At 49.4% G+C, this 23,475-nt stretch overlaps 10 protein-coding genes across 10 annotated transcripts; 3 read left to right on the top strand and 7 right to left on the bottom strand.

The window, feature by feature from the left end:
• Positions 1-141: 141 nt before the first annotated feature.
• On the bottom strand, positions 142-960 carry T069G_02444 (uncharacterized protein; the record flags this gene model as incomplete). The annotated part of the gene is made up of 1 exon (XM_056169654.1): positions 142-960. One exon carries the CDS (start codon positions 958-960, stop codon positions 142-144), a length of 819 nt encoding a protein of 272 aa, XP_056030546.1.
• Positions 961-2,055: 1,095 nt separating this feature from the next.
• T069G_02443 (FAD binding domain-containing protein) lies at positions 2,056-3,676 on the bottom strand (the record flags this gene model as incomplete). The annotated part of the gene is made up of 5 exons (XM_056169653.1): positions 2,056-2,742; positions 2,809-2,927; positions 2,979-3,102; positions 3,165-3,188; positions 3,257-3,676. 5 exons carry the CDS (start codon positions 3,674-3,676, stop codon positions 2,056-2,058), a joined length of 1,374 nt encoding a protein of 457 aa, XP_056030545.1.
• A 1,589-nt stretch (positions 3,677-5,265) lies between these two features.
• On the top strand, positions 5,266-6,303 carry T069G_02442 (zinc-binding dehydrogenase domain-containing protein; the record flags this gene model as incomplete). The annotated part of the gene is made up of 1 exon (XM_056169652.1): positions 5,266-6,303. The coding sequence occupies one exon, from the start codon at positions 5,266-5,268 to the stop codon at positions 6,301-6,303; it is 1,038 nt and encodes a 345-aa protein (XP_056030544.1).
• A 657-nt stretch (positions 6,304-6,960) lies between these two features.
• On the top strand, positions 6,961-8,535 carry T069G_02441 (cytochrome p450 domain-containing protein; the record flags this gene model as incomplete). The annotated part of the gene is made up of 3 exons (XM_056169651.1): positions 6,961-7,510; positions 7,583-7,882; positions 7,946-8,535. 3 exons carry the CDS (start codon positions 6,961-6,963, stop codon positions 8,533-8,535), a joined length of 1,440 nt encoding a protein of 479 aa, XP_056030543.1.
• Positions 8,536-8,596: 61 nt separating this feature from the next.
• Positions 8,597-9,370, bottom strand: T069G_02440 (uncharacterized protein; the record flags this gene model as incomplete). Its single annotated transcript, XM_056169650.1, has 3 exons — positions 8,597-8,748; positions 8,799-9,008; positions 9,064-9,370. 3 exons carry the CDS (start codon positions 9,368-9,370, stop codon positions 8,597-8,599), a joined length of 669 nt encoding a protein of 222 aa, XP_056030542.1.
• A 1,732-nt stretch (positions 9,371-11,102) lies between these two features.
• Positions 11,103-11,948, bottom strand: T069G_02439 (alpha/beta hydrolase fold domain-containing protein; the record flags this gene model as incomplete). Its single annotated transcript, XM_056169649.1, has 1 exon — positions 11,103-11,948. The coding sequence occupies one exon, from the start codon at positions 11,946-11,948 to the stop codon at positions 11,103-11,105; it is 846 nt and encodes a 281-aa protein (XP_056030541.1).
• A 698-nt stretch (positions 11,949-12,646) lies between these two features.
• Positions 12,647-15,091, bottom strand: T069G_02438 (uncharacterized protein; the record flags this gene model as incomplete). The annotated part of the gene is made up of 6 exons (XM_056169648.1): positions 12,647-13,923; positions 13,991-14,313; positions 14,367-14,418; positions 14,466-14,520; positions 14,572-14,960; positions 15,028-15,091. 6 exons carry the CDS (start codon positions 15,089-15,091, stop codon positions 12,647-12,649), a joined length of 2,160 nt encoding a protein of 719 aa, XP_056030540.1.
• A 1,525-nt stretch (positions 15,092-16,616) lies between these two features.
• Positions 16,617-18,674, top strand: T069G_02437 (eukaryotic aspartyl protease domain-containing protein; the record flags this gene model as incomplete). The annotated part of the gene is made up of 4 exons (XM_056169647.1): positions 16,617-16,759; positions 16,809-17,080; positions 17,131-17,844; positions 17,902-18,674. 4 exons carry the CDS (start codon positions 16,617-16,619, stop codon positions 18,672-18,674), a joined length of 1,902 nt encoding a protein of 633 aa, XP_056030539.1.
• Positions 18,675-19,293: 619 nt separating this feature from the next.
• Positions 19,294-20,445, bottom strand: T069G_02436 (aldo/keto reductase family domain-containing protein; the record flags this gene model as incomplete). Its single annotated transcript, XM_056169646.1, has 1 exon — positions 19,294-20,445. One exon carries the CDS (start codon positions 20,443-20,445, stop codon positions 19,294-19,296), a length of 1,152 nt encoding a protein of 383 aa, XP_056030538.1.
• A 770-nt stretch (positions 20,446-21,215) lies between these two features.
• Positions 21,216-21,668, bottom strand: T069G_02435 (kp4 domain-containing protein; the record flags this gene model as incomplete). The annotated part of the gene is made up of 1 exon (XM_056169645.1): positions 21,216-21,668. The coding sequence occupies one exon, from the start codon at positions 21,666-21,668 to the stop codon at positions 21,216-21,218; it is 453 nt and encodes a 150-aa protein (XP_056030537.1).
• Between the last annotated feature and the right edge of the window lie 1,807 nt (positions 21,669-23,475).

The raw sequence follows: 23,475 nt of genomic DNA, 5'->3' as shown, positions 1-23,475 counted from the left end.
TGTTAGGGTAGCATGATTCGAGTTAAGTAGGATATAACGCAATGGTTTCCACTAATCTTCTACGCTTGGAGATACTTTAGCTGAGTTTAGGAGCTTGCATTGCCTATCTGTATAAAAGCTAGTTGAAAAGTCATCGGAAACTTATTGTACTGGCATGCTCGTATCTTGGCATCCAGAAATGATCCATTCACCCTCTTTCCTTACCAGCGTGAAAATGTTCACGCCCTTACTAACCGTCTGGCCGTTTATGTCGATCACAAATGGCGTCCACGCAAAGGCGAAGTCTCCACAGATTCGAATCTCGACGTCAAACAGGAGTTCGCGAATCTCTGATGGGGACTTGTCAATGATTCCTTTCAGTCTCACCAATAGTTCAGGCCATGTCGAAGTGAACAGCATGTTGTCTTTTCTTCTAGAGTTTGTGATACCACTACCCGTCACAAAAACGGACGGTATTTTGTCCCAGTTGCCCTCTGTCATATTATCCAACAAGTAATCGATTGGTTTCATAACCTCGGGGCTGACCGTTTGCAGGACAGGAGATCGCTCCGGGCCCTCGGGAAGCTGGGTATCTGCAACTCCAGAAATCTTCCAACCATCTGCAGTCTTATGCAGCCCAAAGAGGTTGATCCCACGGGTAATCTCTTTGTTGTCGAAGTGTACTTGATAGCCGGCCCAGACAGCCGCGAGATCTTCGTGAATCCAGACCTCTGGACCTGGTTCTGCAAGTCGTTCTTCAAATTTACTCGCAAGGTCGCCAAAGGTTTTAGTCACTTTCTCTTCAATTCTAGGAACAAGATCTCTGAAGCGACCGACCCAGAACTCGTCTGGATGAGATAAAACGCACCAGCCGTCTGGCAAAACATATTCAAGAGCTTCACTAAAGGGGGGTTGCCTCAATGAGATTGAGTGCAAGAACTTCTGAACCGTGGCCAGCACTGCTTCCTTTTCGTCGGCCATTTCGTGAGTGGCGTTACAGGCTTGATAGATGAGCTCCTAATCGGTTGAAAGGAAAAGCGAGAGACGATGTCTTGGATCCAAACAGATGTCAGTCCAAATTTTAATTGTGCAGGATATACGGAGTAGAGAGTGAAGCAATGAACGTAAGCAAGATTAAACCCGCATCATCCGACTATGTCACCAGGTGACTTTAGCGCAGTGACAACGCGGCTATAGCCTCCCATAGATACCACACTGAAACCTAGAAACAATGTATGGGTATAAAGGGGCATCCGAATTCTATGACCATAGTACGGAGTACCAGCTGCAGTAATATTATAGCGTCCAGCCTATTAGCAACACCACTAGAGCGTACCGCACACAAAGACAACGCAACTTGAGCCCGTGAACTTCGCATATCCCTTTCATGTCCTCGTACCGACAGTGGGGGGCAATGCCTAGGGCTTATTGCGCTAGTTACCGCTCAAATCCTCAACCCACCCTTCACTCCACTGACTTACTGAAACAAAACAACTAGATTGTTGATCCGTCGTAAGCAGACAGGTTGTCAGCAAGCACAAGATATGCCGCATAAACATGACATGTACCATCATGCACCTAGAGAGTCTAGGCTGTGTTAGTTATGGCTAGAAGGAGTTTTGGCGAATTCTGGTTCAGGTATCCGGTCAAGTGCCGAGCCATACGTTAGTTGGATGTGATTACTCCGTACACAGCTGTTTATACTTGCTGCGCTAAAGCAAATGGCCTGTGGAACAAACGTCTTTGCTTGAGCAAGTACAATAGACAAAAGTCCATCTACCTGCTTCTTGCGCCCTGGGGAGCAAATCTCTCTGACTAGATATTGTTTCTTGAAAGCAGCATATTAGCTGCACATGAGTTCGTAGTCCAATACCCCAATTCTACGCTTCAAGTTTAGAGTGACAAACATTCCCAGCCTAAGACGCCTTAATACTTCTATCGACTCACGAGGTACTAATCACAGCTCTGTGTATTATTGGCAACTCACTATACAGTGGTGCCCGTCTACATTGGTTCAATCTGGAAACAGAATTTGCTTGCCAAGACTATCTACATGTTGACATAGATACCGTATGATCAAAAATTGGTTCGAAGACCATCCAGCCCGCTCTTATCGCCGGCATCTAAAAACCCAGCAAAACGTCCAGCAGGATCGTATTTCCTACGCAGAGCCATAATTCTTTCACCCTTTTCTTCGCTCCAATGCTTCGTCTCACGCCTCTGAAAGTCAAAGTCTGACACCAAGGAACCAACACTGTGCGGCTTGAAGCTATTGATGGTTTTGTCTACCCACCGAATGTGCTCTTCATCGTCTTCCGCATTCTCCCAACCGCAGTAGAGAGAGACGTAATGTCTAGTCTGCAGAGAAAAAGCTGGGTCACCTTTAACTGGTCGCTGCGAACTCGTAATGGGCTGGTAGAGTATTGTGGTTGTTTTCCCTGGAATAGTGCGTCCTGGTTCAGCGAGCAATGCGCCCACGTCGGCATCGTTCGAGAGCCAAACAGAGTCTACACAATACCTGTAATTATAAGGTAGCGTGGCAGTTTGGAAAGCATACTCTGCTTTGAAAGAGGTCGGGACGGCAATCTCTTCAATCAGGGCTCCGGCAGGTTGGTCAGCTTTTAGCGACTGCACAGCCTGCTTGGCCTCCTCAACACTTCCCTTGAGACTGATGAAGAGTGCGGCTATGACCGGTGCCGGGCTCCCAGGAGGGTAGAGGACAAAGCTCGCGAGCTCAGTATCAGTGTCAAACTCGTCGCAGATCTTGGGCAATAGTCAGAGAGCAGCAGCTTTAGTACCAATGATATTCATTTGAGAATTGACGCTTACCTTTGTAACCCAGTTCATAACGGTCGGTATCTCTGTAACAGGCCATGCAAGCAAAGTGCGATACACGGCAGTAAACGGTCTAGTTTGCAAGGAAAATCTCGTGATGATGCCCGGAAATCCTGCAAACAAAGCTTAGCAACAAACAACAGATGGTGAGGCGATATGGATACCTGGACCACCACCGCGTGCAAGCCAGAAGAGTTCTTCGTTTTCGACGGCACTACAGTGAATTTCATTGCCATCTTCTGTGACGACATCAATCGCCACCATTTGTTCGATGCTGTGTCCCCAGTTCTACCTGCAGATGAGATAGGGACGTCCTAATAGGCGCTTAGGGTATCTATTAGATCCCTTACCTTTGCATTCCACCCTTGGCCGCCCTATTATTGCCATGTTAGCCCTGCTAACATCATACTTCATATCAACCCTGCGCCTATGAATCGCTTACTCCGAGTAGAAACCCTCCCATAGCTACATCTCCACAATGTCCAGTAGAGAAAAATCGGCCTCGAGCATTAAGAAATTCCATCAACTCAGCACTCGTCGTGCTCGGTGAGCATGATACAATCTTGCTCTTCTCGTCATATTCGATGAACTTGAAGTCGCCTAGGTCCACAAGGATAGCATCGTCGCGCACGCTCCAGACTGCCCAGCTGTGACCGCCACTGCGAACAGACACTCTACATTTTTCCTGGTTTGCGAGCTGAACTGCAGCCTTTATGTGCTCAACGCTTGAAGCATTGACAACCGCACGAGGAATTCGGGAACTCTCTCGCCGATGGTTGAATACTCGGCGCCAGACAGCGTCGTTAAAAGTCTTTGGTTCAGTTGTTTCCCTGCGTAAGATGGGGAATTGAGAAGTGGCCATGGCGTGTAAAAGAGCTATCTGGCCCTGAGTTCAAGTTGATCCTTTTTTACGTATTATTTGGTCCCTTTTAGGGAGATAAAGGGTTAGATATGCATGGAATTAGACTTGATCTTATATTGTCTGGACAGCGACGTCATGCTGATGTTGGCAGAACCTAGCAATGCCTTCAATGTGCCTAGTTAAGCGTACGCCAGCGTTTAATGTGAGAGGGAAAGTTTCCTGGTGTCGGACTGGCGGGCCTAAGCATTAAAACGCTTTGGCTTAGTGATTTAGTCTATAATTACAGTCCAGTAAGGAATCGCACACAAACTGACTGGCGTTTTTAGCTTATGAGTGCCAAGTCCAGAAACTTTGGTTGGTCTCTAAAAGTAGAATTGATGGGTGCTGAACTGACGTGGTATTATGATTGCTCAGCAGCTTCTATTTCAACCACGGCTTGAAGGATTTCATGCAATCCACTTCGAATGTTGGATCAATGCTACACTGCTGCATGTTCAGAAGGAGCAGGCAGCCACTCTCAACGTGACTCAAGTGGAGGCTACCCCGGAATCTGCATGGAGTATCCAACCACTAATAAGGCTCTCAGGGCATGAAACTTTCCTTTTTTGGCTCATAGGGTCCGGGCGGAGACAACTAGCCAGTGCATTCGGCATTAACATGCCCTGGTGTTGGATCCTGAAAAGAACGTAGAGTGTCAGCTCAAGATGCCCCGTTCAAAGACGGTCCATATCATATTTGGAGCTCGTTTACTTACAACGAAAACATTTGACAATTCCGGAGCCTTAGAATCCGTCAAGGTTCCATATGCAGAGCTAGCCTTCCCCGGTTGCATTGTAGTTGGTTTTGTAGCTAGCAGCGAAGCTACCTCTCTACACCCAAAATACCTACTTGGGCGGATAAAGTTAAGTACGAGTAGCCTCTTTCTTAGGACAACAATGACCATTAAAATGAACAATTTGAGACGAAAATCCCAGCAAATCCAGAACTACCCATATATAGTCTCGTGAGGAGGTAAGGTGCTGATAGGATCAGATTTGCTTGTTACATTTTCAGACTCTTGTGTTCATCAGACCTAATTTTGTCCCAGATGCTACTGTGGGAACTACCTAAGTACTAACTCACTTTACTTCCTGCCAATTTAACTATATCCAGATAAATGCCTAATAGTAACCGTAGATGTCCACCGCGGATCATACCTCAGAGCTTCATTCTCCAACCCGGATTTAATGGCACAACGCCAAGCTTTAATACCGGATCAATGACAACCATCAGTGTAGAGGTACTAAAGTTTAGTCACTCCAATGTAACATTCTGCGAGAAGGATCATGTCCCCGCAATGACCACCAGGAATAAAGAAAAGGAGCGCTCCTAGCATCGGGGTTTATGGACTTAAGTGAGTTAAGGCTTGATCTGCAGGAATACTCCATTCAACTCCATGATGTACACTCCATATTTAGACGAGTTTCATCCACATCTCTACGTCCATTATAATTTTTCCCTTACATGCTTCGCCGGCACAGGTCGCCTCGTCTTTGGAGCCGAAGCCATACCCAACAACAACCAAAACATCCACTCGTCCAAAGTCCACCATGGCCACGGAACACGATTCTGCCATTCTCCCTCAGCCGGGCGGCCCCTTGGCCGTGGGCAAGCGTTCCACCCCTGAGCCCGGATCAAATGAAGTGCTTATTGAAGTCAAGGCCGTGGCCTTGAACCCCTGCGATTATTACCAACGAGACCATGGCATGCCTCCGGTGCCAATCTATCCTGCCGTCCTCGGATCCGATATAGCTGGTGTTGTCGTCAAGCTGGGCTCAAATGTCACTACGGTCCCTGGTCCCGGAAGCCGAGTCACTGCCTTTGCCTCGTCTTTCTACCAGAACGGCTCCCCGGACCACGGAGCTTTCCAGAAGTTCACTTTGGCACAATCTGAAGCTGTCACTCCCCTTCCAGATGATCTCTCATTTGAGGAAGGCTCCGTCTTCCCCATGGCCGTTGCGACGGCCCTGACGGCCTGGACCACGATTGGCATTCCGCTCGATACGAGGTACACTCCCGCAGACAAACAGGCTGTCCTGATCTGGGGTGCATCCAGCAGCGTCGGCACGCTTGCCGTCCAATCAGCCAGGGCTCTCGGCTTTACTGTCTACGCCACGGCAAGTCCCAGCCACCACGATCTTGTCAAGAAGCTCGGCGCGGATGCGGTCTTTGACTACAAGGACAGCGATGTCGTCTCTCAGATCATCAGCACCGTAAAGAAAGATGGGGTGCAGTTGCACACGGCTCATTGCGTGGTGAGTGGAGCTCTACAGCCCACATTGGACATCCTCAAGGAGACCAAGGGCGATGCCACCGCCAAGGTGGTACACTCGCCTGTTCTCCCCGAAGGTCACCCGACCCTTGATAACACGCAGATCATTTTCAACTTTCCACCCATGGACGAGACTGTAAGGAGCAAGCACTTTTATGAGGTGTTCCATGGGTGGCTGAACTCTGGTCTCAAGTCTGGAGAAATTGTCCCCAGCCCCAATATCCAGATTGAGGGTGGTGGTCTGGACGGAGTGCATGCAGCACTGGACAAACTCAAGGGTGGAGTCAGTGGCACAAAGATTGTCGTACCAATCTAGTAGAACGTTTTTGCTATTGTCTTTGTTCCGGATCGATTATCTCATGGATACGAAATGTCATGCCAATGGATGAGCTCCACTGTCATTAGTCTTGGATAGTCAGCTAGAACAAGATAGAGTCAATAAGATGAGACTTCAACAACAGCAACGATATATCTCATTCCAGGATGTTTACGTCGTCAAGTCATCGAGCTCAACGACTTAGATATTTTGACATCTCTTCCCATTACGGGTTATGTAGGTTACGGTGATGGACCTGGATGGCCGTCATTGGCGCCTTACCTTGCAATAGCTCATATTAGCGAGCCCATTGGAAGACCAGGCAAGTTCATATCATAATCCGTACAGCCGATGAAACATTATTTACCGTCTAATGCTTTAGAGCTCAAATATTCAAGCAATTCGGTTCGCCCATCAACTGGGAGAATGATCTCGCTGTATGAGACTAAACCAGTTTAGGAAAGCTAAGCGCACCTCCGCCAAAACAGGATCACATACCGAATTAGGCATGTGAAGCATCTTCGACTTCCTCTGGCCAGCCTCTAATTGTATAGACAGTTAGGTATCACTGAGTATATAAACACTTGCAATATACTCAATCAAAACAGATGGCTCTACAACTTTTATTCATCAAGAAGCTGTTTCGCAGAAGACATCATGATTGTCTACTTGCTCTCAGTAGCTCTGCTGCTGCTCATTCTCGAACCTCTATTTACGTATTATTGGGATTCTAAAAAGCTTCGCCGTTTCCCCAATGCTAGTTTCTTATCTGGAATATCCGACATAGGCTACATCCTTAAGAGATACCGCGGGTTTCGATCAAAAGAGATTCACGAAAGCCACCAGGAGCATCCAGTTGTCCGTGTTGGCCCCAATACGCTTTCATTCTCCACGCCCGATGCCATCAGGGCTATATACGGACATAACACCCCATGTCTCAAAGGCGGTACCTATGTGACAGCAGCTGGTACGCATCCAAGCTTGCTCGACGTCGTGGATAAGCAAGAACATGCTCGTAAGCGCAGGATCTTATCGCATGCCTTTGCTACCCGGAATCTCGAACAGTGGGAGTTCAAAGTCACGGACAAAGTTCAAAAACTCGTCGCACAATTTGACCTTCTATGCCACGACAAAGAAGAAGCAATTGTTGACTTTCGAATGTGGAGCAACCTCTTTACGATTGAGGCCATTGCGGATATTGCGCTCAGTTACCATCTTGGTTGCCTTGGCCAGGGGAGTGATCTTGTTACAATAACCACTAAAGATGGTCATGAAAAAGCGGTTAATTACATTGACTGTCTTCACTCTGGAAGGCGGGCAACGTCAATGTTGATTTGGTCAACGAAATGGTTCTTGTCTTGGCGATTTGTGTTGAAAAAACTTCCGGGTTTCTTCCAGACCCAGTGGCACAAAGGCCAAGGCTTTGATGAGATGGTACGGTATCTCGTTCAACAGCGCCTTCGACGACACGAAAACGGAGAGCAATTGGAAGATTTTGTGGGGTGTCTCTTTCAAGATAAGCATGGAGACGCTCGAAACCTAGAGATTGCCGAAATTGAAGCCGAGGTGGCGACATTGTGTAAGTCATCTCCTAATGACGGTAGCATCGATTCTTTATTCTGTTTCGCTAATTCATTACCAGTGGATGCAGGGTCCGATACAACCGCGATTTCTCTAACCCACGCCATGTATTTCTTAATGAAGACTCCGGCAGCATTGTCTCGACTCCGTGAAGAATTGCATGTTGCATTGGACGGTAGCCAGGAAGTCGCCAAATATGCTACTGTGAAGAATCTACCGTATCTACATGCTTGTATCAATGAGTCGTTGAGGCTGTTGCCACCAGTTGCGTTTGGCTTAAACCGCATGACACCACCTGAAGGGCTCACAATTGACGGCACCTGGATCCCCGGAAACACTCTTGTAGGTGTACCGGCGTATACGGCCCATAGAAGTCCTCTATTCTCAAACAGCGAGCAATATCAGCCGGAAAGATGGTTGGAAGATGACATCAAAGAGACTCAAGGGACATTTATCCCTTTTAGTACGGGGGCCAGAGGTTGCATTGGTCGAAACATTAGCTACATTGAGCAAACGGTGCTCTTGGCGACTCTTGTTCAGCGCTACGATCTCAGTCTTGTGGATCCCGAGGGAAATTTGGACCATGAGGAGGCCTTTAATCTTTGGCCTGGGCCACTGTCATTACAGATTAGACGTAGAGAGAATTGTTAAGCTGCCTTGGCGCCACACACAAGGTGAATAGGCTTGAATTCCCTAATGAAAATAATTGTAACTAAGATAATACATTATGCGATATCTGTGATTCAAGCTCCCTCTGCAACTCCATGACACGAGTCCGAGTGTGGAACCCTAATTCTTTCTCAATCTTGTCTAGAAGTGCCCAGATCTTTACCTTTAAAGATAACGATGGGGCATGTTTCGCCGCTTTGCCATCGGTTAGCCATGTTCTTTCGCTCACCAGGAGTTTCGCTTACCGTAGTACAGCGGATTGACCGCAACAACTAATACCCCGTCTCGCACACCTGGCGAAAAGCAGATGGACGTTATGGCCCGAGAATGATGATGCAACTGCTCTATAGAACTTTCATGCTCATATCGACCTTCCAATAAATTTGGATCTAAGGGTCGGATAGGCTCTTCCAATAGCAAAATCTTTGCCATGTGAAAATAAAGCAAACCAGCGGCTTCCAAAGCCAGTGTCAGCAGATGGAATGCAGTTTTAAAGGAGTTAAAGCTAACCTGCAGACTGAACGCAAAACCATAGTTGGGAAAGGCCATCTTCAGATATCTCACCAGATGACAATCCGCGTGATGTTGATGGCAGGTCATCCCACCACTTGTCCACCTCTGAGCCAATGTCTCGTAGAGTTTGTTCATGGCCGTCTGGCATGGTGCTACTAGGTGGCGCAAATCGGAGTTCAATGACTTTTGCAAGTAACCAAAGGACCTTATTACCAACAGCATCTTCTTCTAAATTGCTGCTAGTCATAGCATCTGGCCATTCGCTGGCTGCAACCAGTGTAGGACAGTAGTTGATGAGAGCCATTGCAACGTCATGTCGTGCATAGATCCAGAAACTCGCTTTGTCGAGATCTGTAGTGATGGATGACAAACAATGAGACCGAAGAAGAGAACTTACACCCTCAAGATGCTTTCTGTAATCTGGGCCTGGAATCGCCAGCAGCTCATAACTGCAAAGAAGAATGGTTGCGACGAAAACTTCATCGTACCTTGCATCAAGCTGGTTCAAGTCATGAATGAGTAGTCTTAAACTCTGTCCATAAAAGCGGCCGGCTACCGGCTCCCAAACTGAGTGCTCCCCAACCAGGCTCATCTGTTTCGCAGACAAGGCACAGATGGAATACATGAGAAGCGCAGACGACGCCGCACGCCGAGTGACTTGCCGCCGATAATTGGACGAGTGATCAAGGACATCCATCCAAGCACCAATACCAGATTGATATTTGAGAACAAGATCCATGACCTCCTCTGTCATAATCGGTGGTTGTGGTTCGACTGACGGTAGAGCTGCCTCTGGATCTGGCAACTGTGCATACTGTATTTGGCGAAACACATCAAACGTAGACTCTGGGGTTGAAGGCAAAATGGGCAATGGTGTGTCTGAATCATTGCTTTGGCGCTGTCTCGTGCCTCTTGGTCTTGTTGACCGCCTGTCGTGAACAATGAATTCCGGAGGATTGCATTCTAGGTTTCTACTACGGCAACGGCCACACACTGGCTTGGACTCGTCACACTTGATACGGCGATTGCAGCAATTGGTGCTAATTCGTGAGTCTAGATGTTTATCTGAAGTGTTCATCTGCCATGGGAAAGAGCTTACCATCCTGAGTGCAAGTTAGTCAGGTTAATGAATAATGCAGCACAAGTCGATACGCACCTGTTCTTCGCCGTTTTGGGGCCATGAGTGCCGCAAGGTTTCAGTGCTGTTAATGTTACGATGGAACAATCACTTTTCTGCCAATAGATTCCTTCAATCAATTACATATTCTGATCAAAGTAGATGGAGATGATCAATCAATTACATATTCTGATCAAAGTAGATGGAGATGAAAATTGACAGTTTCTCTCCAGACCCTGTCCTTTGCTGACAAGTTTGGTCTGGGGAATGCGGGGATGATGCTAGTCCACACTCTCATACATAACATCAGACTCTATCTCCACTGTAGATTGAAAGCTTAGGCCTAGGTTTGTCTTGCAACGGTGCTCTAAAATCACCAAAGCTGGGGTAGTGTCTAAACGCCACATGCGCAGAGGATGTATGAGCCGTGGACAGTCCAATTTCATAGGGCAGAAAAGTCATTCGGTGAAACCATGCTAACCAAGAGGGTTATAACAACATAAAATTTCGTGAATCGGAGTAGTTCTATTGAGATAGTTGCTTCGGCGGCAGACTAATGTGTGCAATGGAGATCTCCCTGCGCTTAATATGCCCCTTCGGGTTTCTGACTGAATCAATGACCGCTAAACATTCCACAACCAGCCTAGCCGGCTGATAAACCGTCACTAAAGTCGCTATTAGCTCAGTCTAGATGCGCAGGTGCATGCTGCCAGATGAGTTGCTAAACCTTCCATGTACAATAATGACTTTGAAGTTGGGTTTAGTATGACTTGTCAAGCACAAACTTCTGATGTACATGAGCTTTAACAGATAATTGCAGTCAATATAATACGTTTAATTGTCCTGATAGAATACAGTTATACAGAATCCTAGTGAATTACAAGTGAAGATAGCGGCCGTAATCAAAATGGCAAACTCGCTACATACAAAACTCGACAATGTCTCTGAACGTCTCTTCCTTCTTCTCCATCCAAGGGAAATGACCGCATTCTTGATATATAACTAGCTTTGATTCCGGTATTCCTTTGTGAGTTGCTTCTCCTTGTGTTGGCGTACACACCGGATCCGCTCGGCAAAAGATCATGAGCGTTTTTGCTGTCACCTTGCTAAGTTCCGGTTCTTGATAATGGACATTTCGATCTGACCCATGTAGCAACTGATAATTCCACAAAGAAACCGATTGAACATTGCTCAACTCTGTGGACCGAGTAGAAGCATCAGGGTCGTAGAAATACACAGGAAGAAAAGATCGAATGACTTGGGCGAACCCCTCGTCGGAAAGGTCCTCCCATGAAGCAGTCCAGGCCTTGAGTGCAGCGTGCATTTTTGGGTTCTTGGACTTTTCAACAATTGCCTCCTTCATCGATTTGCCATCATTGAACCCTTCCAGAGTGTGATTTAAGAGAATTAGGCGGTCCACCTTTTCAGGATACCTAATGGCATACCACAGGGCAATTGTACCACCTCCCGAATGCCCCAGTAAGCGCGGAATCTTTTCCAGGCCCAGCTCCTGGCGAAGGTATTCTATGTCGTCTGCGAGATGCCAACAGGACATTTCAGATGGATCTGGACGTGTGGATTTTCCATTTGCCCTGAATTCGAGGTAGATGAGGGTAAAAGTTTGCTCGAGTGGTGTGAGAGTCTCTTGAAGATATTTTGAAGAAAGCCCCCATGCAGGCGGCGAAATAATCATGAGAGGCCCATTGCCGCGCTTGAAGTACTGTAGCGTGGAGCCCGTTGTAGTCTTGAATACAACATCTGCCATGATTGAAAAAGGGGATTGGTGAGCTGTTGGTAAATTGGAGGGTATATGTGTCGCTGGCTAAAATATGTAAGAATCTTTGTCGCTGTCGCTTATGCAAGATGATTGCAATTCCTCACAGTTGGTCTGCAGCCGCAATAAATACCAACGTCGACTCTGTTTCTAGAGATTAATGCGATCCATTTCCGTCGCGAGACCTAAGAGTGTTTTGCTGCCTGCGAGCCCAATCTCAACACATTCATTGGTGGGAGGATCTCTCGAGTTGGCTCAACACTTTCTGCCTGATCCAGTTGTTGTACTTTCGCATACGGAATCCCAACATAGCACAACCAACATGGTTGTTCGAAGGATCTTGTTGAGGGTGACAATACTGTACTAAGCAGCTTCACTGCAACTACGCAATTATTACAAAGCCCAAATGTTGGGTCGGGGATCGGCCCCGCCATCGGAGCGAAGGCCGACTCGATCCATACAGCATCTTTGCTTCGGCATTTGGACGGACTCCTTGAACTGCGATTGACATAGACCAAATATGACGGACACCACGCAGTTAAGAATCGAAAATCAAGACAATTTTGGACAGCATCTTTGGATAATTGATTGTACACTCCTCATAAATTCTTCATTATCATTACTCAATTATCTAGCGTATCAAATTCTCACACAAGGAGCATCTCGTTCAGGCGTAAGCTGGCTCCCTATTAGAAGTAAAATGCAACAAGCATAACGACGGCAACTGCCTTGATGCTTCTCATTGCGCCCGAAAACAGTCCAGGCGCTGCGTTCCCAGGAACGGTAGGGATTGAGTTCGTTGGCAGCCCTGCCGAGGCGGTAGTGCTGGACTCAGAGCCTCCAGGCGAGCCCCCAGAACCGGGAGCGGAAGTCTCCTGAGAGCCGGGAGTGGAAGTCTCCTGAGAGCCAGGAGAGCCAGACTCTCCAGGAGAGGCGGGAGAGGTTTCGGAGAGGGGGACGGTGTTGCCGTTGACAACAATTGAAGATCCCGAGGTGGGCAATGACAAGGTGTTGCCACCGACAGTAATTGCAGGTCCTCCGGGGCTCAAGGTCGAAGAGCCAAAGACGATTTGAGACTGAGAGTTCTCGGTAAAGGGAGGAATCTCGCTTGAAGCTGGAGGCGTGCTTCCAGGGCCTTCAGTAGTAGTACCGCCGGCGTTGTTGTTGTCGTTGTTTCCGCCAGGAGGTGAACCATTGCCTCCTCCGTTACCGCCATTGTTGCCTCCGTTGCCTCCGCTGCCTCCTCCATTGCCGCCTCCGTTAGAGCCTCCGTTTCCTCCGCTACCGCCTCCATTGTTACCGCCTCCATTGCTACCACCACCGTTGCCGCTTCCGTTACCGCCGCCGTTGTTACCACCTCCATTGCCGCCGTTGTTCCCACCGCCGTTACCGCCTCCGTTGTTTCCGCCTCCGTTGCCGCCACCTGGAGTACCAGAGGGGGTGGAAGGGCTGGAGGGAGTGACACTGTTACCACCACCGTTGCCCGCTCCATTCGAGGAGCTCGCGGGAGGGGGATTGTTGCCACCTGCAGGCGAGCTTGACGAAGGAGGAGGGCTGCTAGCACCTCCGCCAGGCTGGGATGAACTCGAAGCCGGAGGTGGAGGTGGTGGAGGTGGAGGAGGAGGAGAGGCGCTGGTAGATGTAGGACCCGAGGGAGGAGGGTTGCCAGCATCAGATGTGGAAGGCGGCGGCGGTGGAGGAGGAGGAGGAGCTGAACTCGTCGTCTTCGGGGGAGGCGGCGGCGGTGTTGAGGATGGCCCAGCAGCGCTGGTGCTTCGAGAGCTGGGAGGCGTGGTCGTAGGGGGAGGAGGCGGCGGAGTAGTTGTAGGGACCAAGGCCGTGACAGAGCTGAGAGCCGAGGGAGGGTCGTAGAAACCTTGGAAGGCATCGGAGATGCAAGACTTCCAGGCCGGATCCAAGCTTCGGATTCGATCGGGAATCACAATAGTGGGGTGGCAAGGATCAGCTATGAGTAAAGTCAAAGTTAGCAATCCTCTTCGATAGTACTGGCACATGGAAGTCATCAAACGTACGGGAACCGTTGATGGCATTGGAGGGGTTGCCGGGGATATAAGTGTAGCCGGCAATGGTGGAGCAGTTCCTCTTCAGATCCGCCGTGTTGAGTTCAGCAGACCCAACAGGAGAGTAAAAAGATGGTGTGCTCAAGCTATTTATCGTGGTGCCGCCGGTGATGGTTCCAACAGTAACGGGTGTTCCAGTCACAAGAGAAAAGACCATAGTAGACAGTTCGCCGGGAGCAAATCCAACCGTCGTGTTGAACCGGGGTTCTCCAACAGTACCGCAGTAGTCATAGGCAGACAAAGCTGAGAATCCGATGTAGACGGAAGGGGACTCGCTGTGATGGTGTCAGAACCGCTGAATACATGAGGATAAAAGGCAGATACTTACAAGACGATGCCAGCAGACGTGAATGAGGTGGCCAGGGGCGTCGTGCCAGTAGCTGAATCATGTTAGTTATTGGTCAATGCTTTGAAGTAGGCAACATACGATCAGCCCAGTAGAATACCTCTACCGTGGAGGCAGCAATTGTGCAGCTGTAACACTGGAGGACTATCAGCATCGCTCATATCCATGTTCGACAATAAAGACTTACACATGGCGGCTCCGCGGATCCATACCACACATTGCTCTGAGGGAGGATGAAGTTTTCGGTGACTGTGGCTGTCTCGACGGTGTTTACGACGGTTGTCACCACCTCTGTGGTGGTGCCAGTCACTTCAGTGAAAGTGGTGACGCCAGTTCCGATGGTCCTGGTGAGGGTCCTCGTCGGAGGGTTGGTTGTGGACAGCCAGTTGTTTACCGAGATCAGACATTGGCACTGCAACGCCGGATCTGTTGAGAGGCCTTCATACTCTTGAAGAACAATGGCAGGAAAGCTGCTGATGGTGCCGCAGGTGACATCCGCAGGCTGAGTTGGAGTGCTCGGTCCTCCGGTGGCTGTTGGGGGGTCTGTAATTGTGTTTGTGCCATTGGACACAGCAACTGTAGGACAGGAATAGAAATAAGCATCAGTCCAAAAGATGAGCAAGTCAGGAGTGTCATGACTTACATGGTGACGCTCGCACTGCGCCGCCCAAGGCGAGCAGAGCAAGAGCTCCTCTTAATCCAGCCATTATTCGACCCGTAACACAAGCAAGTTGAGCTCAGCGTGAGGATAACGAGAAGGAAAAGTTTTGTCCGACGGCATGTGCGTGCCTGGGGATATAAGCGGGCTCGCTCTACACCACTAGCTACATCACATACCCGCAAGGCTCGCAACAACGGTAGCCCAACCACGATCATCACGTCGCCTGCCTGAACCCCTGGAGGCGCGGCAGTCAACCGAGTACGGCCTCCATGTAAAGGGTACCTGAAAATAGTCTGCTGTCATGCTGTTGCCGGCTTGGAAAGCGCGTAAGGCGTCTAGTCAAGACGCCCATTTGTGGCTGCTAATACTAATCAAAGATTTTCCTTGATTGCAACAACAGTCTGGAGGAGCTGAGGAGCTCTGAATGGGCCCCCAACTGACAAAAACATACAAGACTTGCTCAGAAGTGGTGCCAGCCTCCCCAAGTGCTTACGCTCTAACACAGCTTCACGCTATAAAGCCGGGGGTTGAACCCAATCATGCGGCGAGCATCAAGCCACAATGATCAGCCCTACAACGTTGTCAGTTCTTTGAAGGGCATCGCGTAACTGACAAGACAAGTCAGACGCAGTTGGCTAGGACGGCGTTGTTGCTAAAGAGAGACAAGTTTGAGAAACGCTACCGCTGCTTGTGGGCATAATTTACTCCAGTTAGAGGGATGATCCCAATACCCTGGCCTCACCTTGGTGGGCCACACGCCGTCGCGAGCTATTCGTCTGGCGAGCGGAATCTTGCCCCATTGAAGCTATTCACATATGATAAGAAAACTGGATACGACAGACACAGCCAGACAAGCAACGCCACACCGTCGGGTACGGGCCGTTTGCTTGACTGCCGTCAGCACTTGTGCCTCACAAGAGGTGGCAAGTTGTGTGTGCTCTGCAACGCTGGCGACGTGTTAGCCACAGCTGCTGCGGCTGAGCGTGGGATGAGAGAGGACAATCCGGTTAAAAACAGCTCCCCGTCGGCACAGATTCGTAATTCAAGGGCTTTCCGGCTCATTGGGACGCCAAGGGCCGTTATTCCCTTGGTGCTATCGGTGGGTCGCCGTGCAACGCTCGACAAAAAGCCGGATCAACTAGGAATAGCTCAATATTGGACATCAACAAGACCATCATGGGTGAGCAATGGTTCATTCGACAGCTAGCCGAGGTGCATTGCATAACACATGATGTGGATTCATATGGTTCCTAAAATCTTACCGTCGGTGTCGGTGGGCTCGTCAAGGCGAATCTCTGAGCGCGCGGGTTGTGGGAGAAGACCAACCCCATGCCTGTTGACTCTTTTCTTCCGCGAGATTCGCAAATGACGGCTTTCTTTTCACCTGCAGCACTGTATCGTGTCAACTCGTACCAGGCTGGGACCGCGTCTAAGGGGGGGAATCTCATTAACCGGCCCTCCGTATACCACTAGTAACTGCAACCAACATTGCTCCACTTGCGGTGCAGGATTCTCCAGGGCGAGTACCATTAGGATGTGGCAGATTTGAAGCATTCACACATCTCCGGAAGATGCCTGCGCGGCTGCAGCATTTGCTGCTCTGGGCGCTCTTGATGCCAAACGCTCTCGCCTCAGCTTTGGATCTTGGGCTGATACGAAAACGAGCCGACGACCCCATTCCGTCCCCCGTGTCCGTATCGCCAAGTCAATTCTTGTGAGTCCTCTTGCGCTGTCGACAGCTTCAAACGACTCACGTGTTTTAGCGAGGGTGTAGATGGTCCATGGTCAACGTTTGAGTTGCGCGTAGGAACTCCAGCTCAGAACATTCGCATATTGCCCGGCACTTCGTCAACACAGACGCTTGTGGTGCTGCCAGAGGGATGCCAGATTATCAATGTGACCGATTGCGCCAACAGCAGAGGCGACTTGTTTAATACGACTGCTTCCAAAACCTGGAAAGAAATTGGTCTGTTTAGTCTAGGCTTTGAGAATGCTCTTGGCTTTACTGACAATGGCGAATTCGGGCACGATAGCGGTATGACTCTTTCATGCTCATTGTGTGTTACCATACTAACTTATTCACAGTTGGACTTGGATATCTCGGCAGCGGTGGCCCGGTTGTCAACAACTCGGTCATTGCGGGTGTCGCCGGCACTGAGTTTTATCTGGGAGTGCTTGCGCTGAATCCGCGCCCTACTAACTTTACGGACCAGAATGATCCGCAGCAGAGCTTTCTGCAGCTCCTCAAGAATCAGTCCTCCATTCCATCTTTGTCGTACAGCTATAATGTCGGAGCTCCATACCGACTCACCAAGGCTCTGGGCAGTTTAATCCTGGGCGGGTACGACACGTCTGCGTATCAAGATACAAATTCGTCGTATGACTTTTTCAGTGACCAGTCGCGCGATCTGACGATTGGCGTTCAGTCCATCTCTACGAATGCCAGCGCAGATAATACGGTGCTTCAGTCTGAGCAGATTTCCATGTTTATCGACTCGTCTGTTGCCGAAATCTACCTTCCGGTGGACGCCTGCCACGCTTTTGAGAAGGCTTTTGGCCTCAAGTACAACTCTACGCTTGAAATGTACCTGGTGAGCGATTCGCTACACAGCAAACTCACCGCCGAGAACCCTTCAGTCACATTTACGATAACGACTGCGATTACCGGCGGCTCAACCTTTAACATTACTTTTCCCTACGCCAGCTTCGACCTACAGGCTAAACCTCCACTGGTCAAGACGGCATCTCGATACTTTCCTCTAAAGCAGGCAGCCAACGACACCCAGTATGTCTTGGGACGCACGTTTCTGCAAGAGGCGTACCTGATTGTGGACTATGAACGAGGCAACTTTTCAGTCCACCCTCGAGTGTGGAATGCCAGTGCTGAGTCGAATATTGTAACCATATTGCCTCCCGGAGTCAAAGAGAGCAAGCCCAATACTGAAAGCAGCCACAGTCTCAGCGGTGGTGCCATTGCGGGCATTGTCATTGGTGTCTGCATCGTCATTGCAGCTGTTGCCCTTGCTATCCTACGATACATGGTGGTTTCTCGTCGGAAGAAGGCAAAACCAGAGGAGTCTACGGAGATGGATGCCCTAGCCAGGACAGTGCCAGAAACCACTTCAACTGTCTCACCTGAGCCGCCCAAGTCTGCGACTTTGAGCCCTGGAACCTTGAGAGAGCTAGAAGGCGACGATTCGACGAAACCAACGCCGGAGATTGAAGGCAGCACAGCAGCAAGGAGGAGCCCGATGAGCGAGTTGGAGTCATCAGGCACTCCTATGGCAGAACTGGCCTCTCCAGTGCCAATTTCGGAACTGTTGTCGAATGAGATTTTCGAGATGCCTGGAAGCGAAGTTCCGGAGCTTCAAGGAAGTCGAGTGGCGCCAGTCTTGGTACTTACGGATTCCGAGTCAAGCGAGTTTAGCTTTGAAGTTGAGCAGGGAGTAATAGGAGTGATTCAGCAGACGGAAGAAGACAGACAGCACAATACCGGAGAAGACTATAGAGCGCAAGAGGGAGCACAGGAGGGAGTTCATGAAGGTGCCGCAACGAGCACTCAAGAAACCCAGGAAGCGACTGGGAATAAAGGACAGACTGACGAGAGTGGAAATCACAAAGGAAACTAACGTATCGAAGGGGAGAGTGGACGAGAAGACCCTGAGAAGTAATTTTTAATTCACCAGCAGCTTTATACCACATAGAAGTCTCTACACAGTATTCATTCACTTGACATGATGCACGAATATACAGGTTGACGCACAAATCCACGTTCTATGGAGCCGAGACATCAAACTAAGGCAGTCTAACTTGACGTTCCCGCTCGTGTGGGTAACAAGCAGGCCATCTTGATGGTAACCAGGTCATTGGAACGCCCAAATCTCTTACATATCAATCTGGGGTAGTAATCCGCCCGCTAGAAATCCTCCGAGGGGACCATGGCAGGGGCTAAACGGATACGGGGACCTTCTCATAGGGGAAGTTAGAGTATCTATTTTTGGAACCAACATCACGGCCTGCAGTAGAGTTTGGATTACGTACGTAGGAGGAAAAGGTATAAAGCTGACCTAGCTTGCATTTAACAGGTAGCGTCTATATACAGCTCTGATTGCAACAGGACAAGCGCGTCTCGTGTAAAAAAGTCATTCATAACTAACGTCCAGCTTTTATGGTATCAATCTGATATGAGTCGTTGATCATTCCTCCGCGGCCCGAATTCCGAATACGCCTAGCAGGTTCGTTGCCGGCTTACACGCTCTTGGGAGTCCCTGCGTTGGGGAAAGCAAACTTGGCCGTGCGATCGAGACGCACAGAGTATCCCGTAACGTTGGGATCCTCGCCCAAAAAGGCCAATGGGAAGCCCAGGTCAAACGGCTTGACGCTCTCGAGGTACTTGATCTGCTCATCCGTGAGCTTGATGCTCAGCGCTTTGATGTTGTCGTTGAGGTGCTCAATCTTGCGTCCACCAACGATGGGGAAGACATTGCCGGCCTTGTGTAGCACATATGCAAGCGCAATAGTGGTGACGGACTCGATTCCGTGTTCTGAGGCAACCTTTGCGAGAGCCTCACTAATCTTTTCCTCGTCGGCAGTCTGTGTAGGGGCCCCTGTGAGACCACGCAGAGTCTCGCCGTTCTTCTTGCGTTCCTCCAGAGCCTTTTTCGTCTGGAACTTGCCGCCGCCGAGGACGTCCCAAGGGGCCAAAGCCATGTTGAATTGCCGAGCCATTGGGATAATCTCCCGCTCGAAGTCCCGGACCATGATGTTCCAGCGTCCCTGGTAGATGCTGAAGGGAGTCTTGCCATAGGCTTGTGCGTAAACATTGCAGGCGCTTACAACCCATGCTGGCATATCCGAGGCACCGAGATAGAGGACCTTGCCGGACTCGACTTGCTGGTGGAGAGAATCCATGAGCTCCTTGATAGAAGTAGTGTGGTCCCACCAGTGAATGTACAGAATGTCAATGTAATCTGTCTGCAGTTTCTTGAGAGACTCTCGAACACTCAAGTGAAGACTCTTGCGGTGATTGCCCTGGAAATTGGGGGCCTTTCCCTTTCCTAGCTCATGGCTTCGAAAGTCTGAGGTGAATTTGGTGGCAATCACAAGCTGGTCCCGGATGCCCCTCTTTGCCGCCCACTCTCCGATCCAAGCTTCGGACTGTTCATTCTGATAGTTGTTGGCGGTGTCGATAAAGTTGCCGCCGGCATCATAAAAGGCGTCCAGCAGCTTAAATGAGCTCTCCTTGTCCATAGATCCCATCCAGTCGGACCAGCTGTCGCCAATGGACATGGCGCCCAAAGCCAGAGGAGATACTCGAATACCCGCTGAAGGGGCGAGTACCCTATACCGGCCCAGCTCGCTCGCGGGCTCTTCCGAGAGGGCAAAGAGTGAGGCGGCCATGGTGTTGAACTATAATAGACTAGATTATAGTAGACGGCAGTAGATTGGATTGCAAATAGCAAATTGGACTATAGTAGAATAGACGGTAGTAGATTCAATTTAGCAGTAGGTTCTGCTTCTGCCTGTTCGAAAATTGTCTGTACGGAGGGGAGCGTTTTAACAATGTTTCGAATTGAACAAGTTGCGAGTATTCTCAATCCTTCAGCTTGCTTCAGCTACCCCTCTTGGGTCTTTGTGACGCCATTATATATCTCATGGCGTTGATTAGCACACCAACCAAGTCTATCTTTATCTCCGGGATTTTTCAACAAACCACCATCCAAGTCGGAATTAGGGCGGACATAGTCGTTTGATCGACTATGAAGCTGCCTATTGCTTAGAAACAGACAATAAGTGATGATTCCTAGAATGAGGGGTCAACAGTATCCTCTGCAGGAGTGGGTCGAAATAAGTCCGATCGTGTCGTCGTCGGCGAAGATCGAGACTGGCCCGATACGCCCGGTGGCTTCTCACGACGGCTTGCTAATTCTCTTCTAAGCCATCAAACGGCACATGAAACGGATAAAAGGCAGAGGATGGTATCGCTGGATTATAAATTCACATTCTCGCTTTGCTGCGCCCAAACGCCTGTCCCTCTACAACCAAACTAATGCCCGCAATGGGTATATCTCCAATGTGCACAGCACCAACTAAATACATGTACGAGGAAATGTTGATCTGATCAATTCCCGGGCCGGCCCATCGATGAATCCTGCCAATCCGGTCTGGCTTTAGGTCGAGCAGGGCTCGTTGACCTTGCAGTTCTCGGGGAGCTCCTCGACGAGGTTGATGGTGAGCTCTCCGTGGTTGACGTCGTCGTCGCCCTTGGCATAGTGCAGCGGTACGCTTCCGCAGATGGCGCATCCGAACTCCTGGAGCTCCTTGAAGACGCTCTTCAGCGTAGCGCCGGTGACGTCGCCCTCTGAGTTTTGGATATAGGCACAGAGCGTGCTCGTGAACTTGCCGTTATAGTTGAGGGAATCGAGCTCGATACATGCCACGTCGTCGCCGTTGTCGTATTTCCGGTTGTCGTCGAGCTTGTTGAAGACGTCTGCGAGATGTGACAGACGGCCACCGCTAATGTAGGCAATGCCGCAGAGGACGTCTCCGTGGCAGTTGATTCCAAGGCCAGCGACGCCCTGGGCAACCACAGCGGCCGCGGCGATGAAGCTGTTGGAACGCATCGTAACTAGACTGTATCGAGTTAATCCTGCTCTTTGAATGCCATTGGAAAGGTGCGGCATCACATACATGAACGTTGTCTTGGCACAAAACACAGAGGGATGTGGAAGTTGGGCGTCGACGGAGGGTATGCTTGGCGGAAGAAGCTGGGCGCTGATGTAATGAGAGATCTGATCGGGTTATATACAGATACTCGGTGGAGTCTTTCAACGAGCAATGCAAAAACGAACAAATGCAGGGCATTGGGTTGTCGAGACCTAATCTCTGCTTGAGTCTGCTGAGATCAGCACTAGGCACATCGTCGCCAACGGCTTGGGCCTTCAGCTGGCCGCCTTAGCCGAAACAATCGTCTTTCCTACGGACATTGTATGGGGAACAGGTCAAGTGCGTGTCTGTAATTGGGCGGTGTTTGTCATGCTGGTCTCCTGGAGGCTAAAAACAGTCATCCTGTCCTAGCTTCACGATGGTAACAATGCAGGTACAGCTGCCCAGCCACAATGGCCTCTGCGCATCCCGAGTCTTGAACGGGTATAACGCTTCCGAGCAGTGCCTCAATTACCAAACCGCTCCGATCCGAACCAACAACATGTACTTGATGTGTCTGCTCTTGATTCCCTAGTCCGTCAGAGCCGACAAAGGATGTGATCCGACTTGTAAATCAGCGCTCAAGCATCCTTTGCTTCATGGCTCGCTTTGGATAAAGGTCGACATACTGGATGCGCTACAGAAGAGCTTTAGGATGCGAGTGGCCAGAGCTAGCGGAGATTACAAGTAGGCTTTGTCATTGAGCCAAAACAGTTCCTTTGGCGCCGGATGTAGTTGAAGCCGGCTAAGAACGTTATTTTTGGTTGGGCGACTAAATTTAGAACCCATGAATAAGGCGGGCCAACGGTTGACAATGCGTGCAAGGATCAACTGATGGCAGGATCAGAATTGCAAATAGTCACAGGGTTGCAAGTTGACCATAATATGTCTTTCTCTTCCGTGCCCGGCTGCATGTAGCCAACAGGATCCAGGATTGGGCCTTGGAAGTGCATCTCCTAATAGAATTTTACATCAAGCGGCATGCCAACCGCATCTCATCCGCGCAACTCATCGCCTGCGCGACGATTTTAGATCCTGGCTTGAGGATACCGAATGCCGAGACACGCAGAGGAGCAGGGATATGTATCTTCGCAACCAAATTCTTCTTAGACACCAAAAATTCTATATTATAATAAAGAAGCAAAAAGGCTGATGTAGTTTTCTCAAATCAGCCAACAGTAGATCATCTAGAAGAAATACCGACCAGTTCTTCTTGTGACAGTGAAGGCATTGCTGATGTACAGAATCGGACTAATATTGATACAACGCGATTGTCTCCAGATCAACGACTTCTGTAAAATGTTCAAAAAGCAACAGATATACGTACCTAGATACTAGAGACGGATAAACGTACTACAGAACATCATAACCACGCTGTAAAGAGTGTTGGTCCTGAAGGTGGCACGAAGCCGAGAGAAGAAGGGGCATATACATGTTTTCTTCCTCGACTTCCTCCTTTACATGCTTATCCCGTTTGTGAAATGATGGAAAGGCGTAGTTATAGTTAATATTAAATATGGAGTAAGAGTACCTATGTACATATCTACAGCTAAGAGCCGCAGCAGCAAACCAACCTGGTCGGTCGCAATCTAGCCCGGGGATATCGCATCCATCTCCTCCTACGCCTACCAGCTGCCCACCCAACTTCACCCAACACTCAACTTCCAGCATCACAGCAAGAATAATCTCACCATCATCCACAACCTTAAACTCAAGTTCTCCGTC

This window comes from Trichoderma breve, chromosome 2 (genome assembly GCF_028502605.1).
Source record: "Trichoderma breve strain T069 chromosome 2, whole genome shotgun sequence".
In the NCBI taxonomy this organism is placed as follows: domain Eukaryota; kingdom Fungi; phylum Ascomycota; class Sordariomycetes; order Hypocreales; family Hypocreaceae; genus Trichoderma; species Trichoderma breve.
Note: the sequence above shows the minus strand (reverse complement) of the source record. Positions and strands in the feature narration are given on the sequence as shown.